General features: G+C 38.3%; 1 protein-coding gene across 3 annotated transcripts in view; it reads left to right on the top strand.

Annotated features, from left to right (window-relative positions):
* The window catches only part of CSNK1A1 (casein kinase 1, alpha 1), a 57,925-nt gene that overhangs the window by 17,514 nt on the left and 29,339 nt on the right, over positions 1 to 11,072 (top strand). For all 3 annotated transcript variants that reach the window (XM_011931534.1, XM_011931533.1, XM_011931531.1), the window contains exon 3: positions 9,324 to 9,450. In XM_011931534.1, the coding sequence (XP_011786924.1) occupies positions 9,324 to 9,450 (127 nt within the window). The remainder of the gene's footprint in view (positions 1 to 9,323; positions 9,451 to 11,072) is intronic.

The raw sequence follows: 11,072 nt of genomic DNA, 5'->3' as shown, positions 1-11,072 counted from the left end.
GGCGGGCACCTATAGTCCCAGCTACTCGGGAGGCTGAGGCAGGAGAATGGCATGAACCCGAAAGGCGGAGCTTGCAGTGAGCTGAGATCCGGCCACTGCACTCCAGTTTGGGCAACAGAGCGAGACTCCGTCTCAAAAAAAAAAAGATTAACCTATTTAGGGTGTACAGTTTGTTTCTTAGTATATGTACAAAGTTGTACAACCACTACCATAATTCAAATTTAGAATATTTTCCTCATCCCAAAAAGAAATCTTGAACCCATTGTCAGTCACTCCATTTCCCGTCAGCCCTAGGCAACTACTAATCTACTTTTATATATTTGCCTATTAGAAAACTTTTGATCAAGCTTTTGTAATTTGTATTATGAAGACTATAAGTACATTTTCCACTTCCCGGTGAAAAAGTGTATTTTAACATTGGTACCTCCCTGGACCTTCCTTCCAGTTCTCCACATGCTGGCCCTCAATACCATCACTATCAATGTTGGAGCAGTGATGACAAGAGCTGACAAAAGTTAGGTCATTTGTGAATTTTTTTTTTTTTGCAACTGCATCCTAGCTCAGTTATTTGTGATCTTTGAAATAACACTTTGGGTATTATGGGGAAAATAACTATGTTAATGGGAACCAAGAAAAAATGAGAGTAAGATGCAAATATAAACCAGGTTTTCAAAAAATTACCTGAAGAAGAAAATAAGGTCATCTTACACACTGTACCAACCTAAGATGTCACTTAGTTTTTTGTGAGCACGAGACTTCAGCCTGATGCCGATCCTCCCCTTTACCTGGCTCTCTTCCATCTATCCTTTAAGAATCAACCTTACTTCTTCAGAGAAACTTTCCCTGATGCCTCCTTTAAAAAAATAGATTGGATCCCCATAATTTGTGCCCCCACAATAGCACTCTTCTCTCCTTCATCATGGTATTTATCCCCCTTCCCCACTATAAGCCGAAAGCAGCAATTATTTAGTTTTGTCTAGTTAGCTACTCTAAATATTGAATGGATAAGTGAATAGTAGCTTTGATAGTGAACAGTGATAAAGTTTTTTGTTTTGTGTTTTTGTAATTTTTGGAGTTAAGGAACATCTGCATAACTTTGAAGGCAAAGGGTAAGGAACAAAGGTGGAGAATATGAAAATGTACCATAATTCAAGCATCTTAGGGGTAATGTTGTAAGCAAAGGATTAGTAGTAACAAGGCGGCAAGAAGAGAGAAAACAAATCTTCTTAGTTGCCTACGTTATTGCTGAGCAAAACATACATGATTTTCAAATATTAGATCTTATTCTACGGGCTATTTATCTCAAAAGTTGGTTTGGAACAGGGGCTCTTAACCTGGTTCATAACCATATCCACCCCCCATGAGATCTATGTATTTAGACAGGTAAGGAAATTTACATTTTTATTTTCATGAGCCTCTCACTCAAATCTAGTATTTCTTTTTGATTTTAAGTGTAAGTAGGAAACCTCATGAGTTTTAGCAGAACCTTTGACTTTGTCACCAATATAAATCACTGATTTTGGGGTGGGGGTGGACGGAGTTCTGCTCTTATCGCCCAGGCTGGAGTGCAATGGCATGATCTTGGCTCGCTGCAACTCCCACCTCCCAGGTTCAAGTGATTCTCCTTAGCCTCCCAAGTAGCTGGGATTATAGGTGCCCACTGCCATGCCCGGCTAATATTTACATTTTTAATAGAGATGGGGTTTCACCATGTTGGCCAGGCTGGTCTCAAACTCCTGACCTCAGGTGATCTGTCTGCCTCAGCCTCCCAAAGTGCTGCAATTACAGGCGTGAGCCACTGCATCCAGCTAGAAATCGCAGATTTTTTTTTTTTTTAAAGACTGTCTCGCTCTGTCGTCCAGGCTGGAGTGCAATGGCATGATCTCAGCGTGAGCCACCGCACCCAGCTGAAATCACAGATATTTTTATATCACATTATTGTTGCAGGTATCTTACTGGTTTATATTCATTACTACATCAAAATCAGAGCATTTGTTAGACCTGCTCCCATATTTAATGCATTAATAAGGAGAGTGTGGGGCTGGGCACCGTGGCTAACACCAGTAATTCCAGCATTTTAGGAGGCCAAGGTGGGCAGATCACATGAGACCAGTAGTTCGAGATTAGCCTGGCCAACATGGTGAAACCCTGTCTCTACTAAAAATACAAAAATCAGCCAGAAGTGGTGGCATATGCCTGTAATCCCAGCAGGTGGATGCGACATGAGAATCTCTTGAACCTGGAAGGCAGAGATCGTAGTGAACCAAGATCACACCATTGTACTCCAGCCTGGGTGACACAGCGAGATCCTGTCTCAAAAAATAATAATAATGAAAGCGTGTATATTACTATATCCCAAATTGCTTTTTTTTGTTTTTTTGAGACGGGGTCTTGCTATGTCGCCCAAACTGGAGTGCAGTGGTGCAAGTTCGGCTCACTGCAATCTGCAATCTCTGCCTCCTGAGTAGCTGGGAGTAGCAGGCCCCTGCCAGCATGTGCGGCTAATTTTTTTTTTTTTTTTTTTAGTAAAGACAGGGTTTTGCCATGTTGGCTAGGCTGGTCTTGAGCTCCTGACCTCAAGTGATCCTCCCACCTTGGCCTCCCAGAGTGCTGGGATTACAGGCTTGAGCCACTGAACCTGGCTCAAAATTGATTTTCTTTTTCTTTTCTTTGTTTTTTTTTTTTTTTTTTGAGACAGAGTTTTGTTCTTGTTGCCCAGGCTGGAGTGCACTGGTGTGATCTTGGCTCACTGCAGCCTCCGCCTCCCGGGTTCAAGCGATTCTCCTGCCTCAGCCTTCCAAGTTACTGGATTACAGGAATGCTAATTTTGTATTTTATTAGAGATAGGATTTCTCCATGTTTGTCAGGCTGGTGTCGAATTCCCGACCTCTCGTGATCCGCCCGCCTCGGCCTCCCAAAGTGCTGGGATTACAGGCGTGAGCCACCGTGCCTGGCCCCAAAATTGATTTTTTAGAAGTAATTTTATGCTAGTTCAATTTCACTATAATTTTTTTTTTATAATGCCTTGTATTTTATGTATTTAAAACATTATTCTGAGAAGAGATGTATGGTGAGAAGAAGTATCTGTGGTTTTTTTTTTTTTTTTTTGAGGCGGAGTCTCGCTCTGTCGCCCGGACTGGAGTGCAGTGGCCGATCTCAGCTCACTGCAAGCTCCACCTCCTGGGTTTACGCCATTCTCCTGCCTCAGCCTCCCGAGTAGCTGGGACTACAGGCGCCCGCCACCTCGCCCGGCTAGTTTTTTTGTATTTTTAGTAGAGACAGGGTTTCACCGTGTTAGCCAGGATGGTCTTGATCTCCTGACCTCGTGATCCGCCCGTCTCGGCCTCCCAAAGTGCTGGGATTACAGGCTTGAGCCACCGTGCCCGGCCGTATCTGTGGTTTTAAGAATATATCTGTATTTAATGAATGGCAAATAGCTGTTAAGAATGGCATACACAAATATGAGTGTATAGGAAAAATAAAAGGATTTTAGAGAAAGGGGAACAGAGTAGCTGGAACTTTTTTTTTTTTTGGTTTGTTTGTTTTTTCTTTTTTTGAAACGGAGTCTTGCTTTGTCATCCAGGCTGGAGTGCAATGGTGAGATCTCAGTTCATGGCAACCTCTGCTGCCTGGGTTCAAGCAATTCTCCTGTCTCAGTCTCCTGAGTAGCTGGTACTATAGGTGCCCACCACCATGCCCGGTTAATTTTTGTATTTTTAGTAGAAACCAGGTTTCACCATATTGGTCAGACTGGTCACGAACTCCTGACCTCATGATCCGCCGGCCTCAGCTTCCCAAAGTGCTAGGATTACAGGCGTGAGCCACCGCCCTCGGCCTGAGCAGCTGGAACTGTTAGCAGTAGTATCCTAAAGAGACAATTTGAGCTAGTTCTTACAGTTCAGCAAGATCTTGCTAGGCCAAATTCCTTTTCTGCTCCCATAAAAAGGAGCATAAAGGTTGGATGATGATGGGTTGGCAAGCGACTAAGTTTGAGAGACAGTATCTTCAGGATATCTTGTAGGTGCTGTTAAAATTGGATATATTATAGCTCTGATTCAGTGTTGATACTTTTTAATTGTTCACTGAAGACTCTGACATTAATAACCGAAAGATTGGAAAATGACTTTTTACTTCTATAATTATTTGGCTTATTTGAATTAGGGATAAATAGATGCTTCCTGATGACTTCACTTTGAGTGCAGGGAGTGTTTCTGCATTTCTTGTTTTGTTTTCCTTATCTGCCAAATCAGGCATTCCCTCGACTGTACAGCTTCTAATATGAGTTTTCATTATTTTACTCAGCAAATGTTTTGAGTATTTCTTGTGTATGCTGGGAATACAGGATTGTGAACAAGACAGATATAATGACTACCCCTAATTAAGTTGATAGTCTGAAGGGGAAGATTAAATTTTTTTTTACTGTTATTTTCGTCCTAGTCATGGTGATGGAACTAACATATATTTGGGTACTTTAAAGTGCATATTACAATAATCACACTGATTTATTCTGGAATATTCTAGGTTTCATAGTAATACTTATTTTTATATGAAAAATATGTATTTTTTTTTCCTCAAATACTCCCGTTTTCATGAAGAGATTTTTCGGAAAAAGTAAACCCCTAGCTTGAAATCTCCGGCTATAGTATAACACTTCCTAACTGGTAACCATGTCATTGTCATTCCTTCCCCTACTCCTCCATTTCCATATTGTATACTGATGCCAAGGCTAATAAATACTGATTTTTAATTACATCTCAGCCACAAACTGTAGTAATAGTTCTCCCAGTTATTTACAGCATGTAAAGCTCATAAGCCTTGCACTGAAGAACCTATACTACAGCTGCTATGTATCTGCCACCTTGACTCTTCCCTTTATGACAGCCCATGCTCCAGAATGATTTGCCCCTGCCTGGTAAGCCCTCTTTTGCTTTGTTTATCAAAACACTGTTCATCCTTCAGGATCTGACTTAGCAGACTATTTTCCTAATACATCTTTAGACAGATTTAGTTCTCATTGATCTTTTGTGTGAATTGTGTTAGCATTTTTTGTCAGTCTCATTGACTTTTGCATGTATTGTCTTACATTTGTGCTTTTTGTGTATGTCTTAATTTTTAAATTGGATTTAATTTGGATATGCATTTAGAGGAAAGGACATAAGAGCAGAGAGATAGACCTTGTCTTCTCTTGGCATCATCTTCAGACCTTAGATACTTTTATTATGCTGTAAGTAAGTAATGATGGTTGTATAAATTATGAACTCATTCTTCAGCCTACTTTTAGGTAACACTGAAGTCTAAAGGTATAGATTTGAAACAAATGGAAAATGAGATCGCTGAACATTTTGTCTTTTTAAAATTGTTATTATTTTTACTTTCACCCATTAAATTACTTGATTTTTTAAAAATGTTTTGTGACTATTAGGAAGAATAAAGTCCAAATCGGAGTACTTTTTTTAGTCTCATAAATACCTGAGTACCTGCAATATGCACATAACTTTACCACTGTACGCTTAGTAGCAACACATCTTGTACTTAAAAATGTCTAAAAGTAAGACCTGTGGTTTCTAGTTTGAAGGCCTAGAAAGTAGAGAATAAGAGTGAGGTTTTTGTGTTGGTGTTTGAGACTATAAACTTAAATGGCCTCAGAGAATCAGGTTAGTGCTTTTTCATTACTCAGGTTCTGTGAAAAGACTATTCAAATAAAAATAAAGCTGTAAGCTCTATCCTACCAGGTATAGAGACAAACACCAAAGTAACAGTAGATGAATATTGTCAAGGGGTTAAGACTGTGGATACAAGCGATAGTTAATGGCTTTGGGAATTCTAGGAAATAGGAGACCAATGTGGGATTGTGACATAAGGAAGGTTTCTTTGGCATCTGGGTTTTAAGGTTGGGATTGAAGGTAGAGAAAAGCTCTCAGAATAGACGTGGGAAGCATGGAGGTGAAGGTAGAAACTAAGAATAAGTAAGATTGGAATAAGCAGAACACCACTTCTTATTCTGAATCTGTGTGTGATAATGTCTGAATGAGTTAGTCCAGATGGAAAAGCACAGATGGAGGGTGTGACGTGCTAGCTTTAGAGAATTAAGTTATATATTCCTTGAGACCAAAGGAAGTGTGAAAGATGCAAACACCTGTCTCTTAGCTTTAAGGAGTTATAGTACCAGTCCATAGAAAAGAAAGTCCTAGTTGTTTTAGAACTGCATGGTTGCTCCACAAGGAAAAATGCCTTTGAAATGCTTATTTTTTTTAGCTATTTTCAATGAAGTATTTAATCCTCCTGACTTTGAGAATAGTGAATATGTCTTGTGTTCATAAATTTAAGCAAGGGTTAAGAGTGTGCAATAATGTGTGTGTGTTTTAAGTGTGCTTCTCAATTCATCTAATTCTTCCCAGTTTCTAATTATTAAGGGAGTTAGAGGCTTACATGCAGGTGATTTTGTTAGAGGCTTACTTTGCAGATGATTTCTTTATGAAATCATGTTAATTGCATGAAAATATAAAGTCTGAATTTGTGCCTTTTACATTACAGGTTTGTGTTTGGGCTTAGATGGATGGTTATAACATTTGCTTATTTTTTGTAGTTTTACATCTGAGCCATCAGTGGAAACCTGTCTAGAGCTGAGACGTGGTCTTATAAATAAGAGTTGATTTATGCCTTCCCTTTTGCCTATTTGACTTTTTGTGCCTTTTTACTTCCTTAGCTCTTTCTGGATTTGGTGTTCTCTTTTTCTTAAAAGCCTAGATCAATTTAGATTTATATTAAACAAGTGTTGAATGTTTATAATGGTAGGTTTGTGACAGCTCTCTAGTCCAGATTTGCCTATCACATAAAAAGGAAGAGGGAAAATAACAGAAGAAAATAAAATGAGGAAAAGAGAAAGGAGAACACAGCTTGTTTGCTTTATCACTTACCTTTTAATACTGTTACTTATGTATTACCCAAAGCATCACTGTGAGCTTCTTTCAAGTAAATGTTTTCAGCGAATGTGAAGGGTGTTGAATTCCCATAGGGAGAATAAAGCGTGGAAGAGGGAAAATAACAGCAGCTTTAGTACACTGTTTTAAGCAATATGGACAAAACTGTCTCTTCTGGCTGGGTGCAGTGGCTCACACCTGTAATCCCAGCACTTTGGGAGGCCGAGAGGTGGATCACCTGGGGTCAGGAGTTCAAGACCAGCCTGGCCAACAATGTGAAACCCCGTCTCTACTAAAAATACAAAAAATAGCTGGGTGTGGTGGCAGGTGCCTATAATCCCAGCTGCTTGGGAGGCAGAGGTTGCAGTGAGCCAAGATTGCACCACTGCACTCCAGCCTGGGGGACAGAGCGAGAGACTCTCAAAAAAAAAAAAAAAAAAAAACTGGCTCTTTTGCTATCACGTTGACACATTTGTTTCCTAGCTAGTGGGCAAGACCTCTAGAAGGTTAAGCAGACACTCTTCCCTTACTGGATTATCTTTTTCTGAAAAGAGGATGTGGAAATTGATTTGATTTTTGTGTGCTTGACAGTTATCCACGTGTCAGGTTTGGGAAGTAGTTCTCAAGAACAACTGAAACAAAAGTCGTAGGAAGGAACTGAACTTTTTGGCTTATAATCCTCTTAGGATCTCTTACTCTCAACATAAGATTCCAGGGAGCATATTTATTATACCTGACTATGAGACCTATCTGAATAGGTCTGAAATTAAAACTATTTGATTTGAGGCTTCCCCTCTGCCCTTTCTCAGGTGCTAAGCCTGAAATTTCTGTAGTTTTGGTAGATGCCATGTTAATGGGTGCCCAGGACCACTAGTTAGAATAGACTATTTTCTTAAAGAAGAAACACAAGAGTAGCATATCTGTATAGTTATCATTGCATTTTCTAGAAAAATATTATTAAAAGATTAAATCCTCATACTCTAGTTTTAATATTGATTTTCTTGAATCATTGGCATTTATCAGCAAAGCAAGAAATGGCACTAAACAGTTTCCTACTTGACTGATACTTGTTATAATTTTGACACAGATTTTAGTTTATTTAAAAAGCTGGTGAGGTACAGTGGTTCAACCTGTAATACCAGTGCTTTGGGAGGCTGAGGCAGGAGGATCTCTTGAGCCCAGAAGTTAGAGACTAGCCTGGGCAACATAAGGAGACTCTGCCTTTACATGAAATTTAAAAGACCCTGCCCGTACCAAAAACGTTTTAAAAATTTAGCTGGGCATGATGGCACGTCTATCGTCCCAGCTACTTGGGAAGCTGAAATAGGAGGATTGCTTGAGATCAGAAGGTCAAAGGCTGCAGTGAGTTGTGATTGCGCCACTGCACCCCAGCCTGGCAACAGAGCGAGACCCTGTCTAAAAATAAATGAATAAATAAATAAATAGATAAATAAGGAGGAAGGAAGGAAAAGAAAGAAAAGCCTGTTCTCCCCTTTTGAATATTTTTAAAACATAAGCTTTCCAGATATGGTAAATTTTGGTGTTGGTTCTTTTCAGAGTTAACAAAAAAAGACTCCAGTTTAAGCTTTAAAATAACTTTTTAAACAAAATTTTAAGTATTACCCAGTTTTCCTAGCAGAATTTGATATCTAGAAAAGTTTGAAAGAAAAATGATAGTGCTGCTTTTAAGGAAAGTACTCCTACCAGAATCATAGGCATCAAAATTTGAAATAATTTATTGCAGTGATTTTCAGTCCTTGGGATAAATGAAATTGGCAATTGATACTTCTTGAGTTATTAGGGACACATTGTATACAGTAATACAGCCCAGGATAATTAAAACATGATTCCAGTTAAAAGCAAATGAATGTCATTGCTTTGTTATACAGGTTATTTTCTGTGATCTGAAACTAAGCAAAAATATGACTCCCTTTTGAATAAGGACAAGTAGTTATTGATTAAATGCAGTTTGGTAGGAACTGGGATGGGAGTTCAGATCAAAGGAATCTTTGCTTTCTGAAACATTTTGGAATGACTGATAGAGTCATCTTCATTTCTTCTGTTACAAAGTAAATTCAGGTGAGATTAAGGAATTTGCTAAAGGCCACAGGAATCAGTGGCCAGTGGGTATAAAATCCAGCTGCCCTGGTAACAGGAGATTTTAAGGCTACTATGCATGTCGTATCTATATAGGAGAAGAGTTGCATGACAGGGAAAAAAAAGTCTCATTACCCTTGTTTTGTCTTGGGCCTTGTAGTTAATTAGTGAGTTCGTCTCCCAAGTAGGGGAACAGTCGCCTTAAATAATACCTAGTCAGAGAAAGAAAACTATCTTATTCTTAGGGTTGATGATATTAAGTGATAACTTTTTGTAATACCCTCTCTTCTCCTTTTGTTTCGTTAGGTGGTATGGTCAGGAAAAAGACTACAATGTACTAGTCATGGATCTTCTGGGACCTAGCCTCGAAGACCTCTTCAATTTCTGTTCAAGAAGGTTCACAATGAAAACTGTACTTATGTTAGCTGACCAGGTATGTGAAATTTTGATTAGAATATAAACTGAGAATAGTACTGTTGACTGGAATTTCATTATATATAAATCAGAGTATTAAAATCCTGTGCATCACTATTTAACCTTAGCATAGGCAGAAAAAAAAAATAATGTAATTTGTAGATATTTTCCTATGGGAATAAGACAAAAACTAGAATTATCTTGGTTTCTTACTCATCTATAGTCTAGTAGTTTTCAATCTGCTCCTTCAGATGAAGTTTTAGTGTCAAATATAGCAGGTTATTGTCAGATTTTGTTTGGAGAAAGAGTTTAGAGTGTATGTATGCATGTAGTTGTAGATAAATGTATATTGACATTTTGGTTAAATTAAGCAAAATTGAATATTATGTATTATGTGTGGGACTCTTAGAAAAGCTATATTTTTGAGGATAAAAAGGTCCTGAAGTAATTTAAGGAATAATTTTTTAACCAAGTAGATGCTACTTGTTGTAATGGATTCTCAACCATTTGTATTACTTAAGACCTAGGAAATTTTGAAGATGTCATGAATTAGATTGATGCATTGGCTGTAGGTTAGATTAAATGGTTTTTACAGCCAAAGTTTGGATATTTCGATCTTAAGAAATGAGAAAGATAGAATAAGGAACAAACCTTAAGGGAAAAGATAATACATTAAGATAATAATTGGTAAATATCAAGAAATGTATAATTTTTTATTTTGATCAATATTTGTTGCCTTTAAGGGCAGGAAAATGTTGGAAATGCTTCAAGTTAAACTCGATGTGCTTATAAAAATACTATGAAGAGAATGACATTTAAAAATATAGATTGGATGTCATAAAGTATAATGAGATAAACAGAATTGGTATTTGAAGTGGAATTTTAGTAAGTTTGTAAATTCAGAAGGATGAAGAGAAGTAGGTTAATGGGCACAAAAATACAGTTAGGAGGAATAAGTTCTAGTATTACATAGTATAGTAGGGAACTTATAGTTAACAATAGCTTATCGTTTATTTCAAAAAAGCTAGAAGAGTAGAATTGTAATGTTCCCAACACAAAATGTAAATGTTTGAAGTAATGAATATTCCAACTACCCTGATTTGATCGTTACACATTGTATACATGTATCAAAATATCACACCCCATAAATGTATATAACTAGTATAGATCAATGACAAATAATTCAAAGGATTAGAAAGTAGTACCCATTTTATGTAATGAGCACCTGATACTCCCCAAGCTTCTTAACCTTAAAAGTACTGAGTGGCTCAAGCAGATGTGAGCAAATTGTGATATTTGTGGCACAAAACAAACTCAAGCATTAAAAGGTTAAAAGTGGCCCGGCATACTGGCTCTCGCCTGTAATCTGGCACTTTGGGAGACTGAGACAGGAGGATCTCTTGAGTCCAGGAGTTCCCAGGCTACAGTGATCTGTAGTAATGCCACTGCACTCCAGCCTGAGTGATGGAGCCAAGACCCCATCTCTTTTAAGTTAACAGCCTTTAGTATCGGCCGGGCTTGGTGGCTCACGCCTATAGTCCCAGCACTTTGAGAGGCCAAGGCCGGTAGATCACCTGAGGTCAGGAGTTCGAGACCAGCCTGGCCAACATGGTGAAACCCATCTCTACTAAAAGTACAAAA

This window comes from Colobus angolensis, unplaced genomic scaffold, assembly GCF_000951035.1.
Source record: "Colobus angolensis palliatus isolate OR3802 unplaced genomic scaffold, Cang.pa_1.0 Scaffold90, whole genome shotgun sequence".
Taxonomy (NCBI): domain Eukaryota; kingdom Metazoa; phylum Chordata; class Mammalia; order Primates; family Cercopithecidae; genus Colobus; species Colobus angolensis.
Note: the sequence above shows the minus strand (reverse complement) of the source record. Positions and strands in the feature narration are given on the sequence as shown.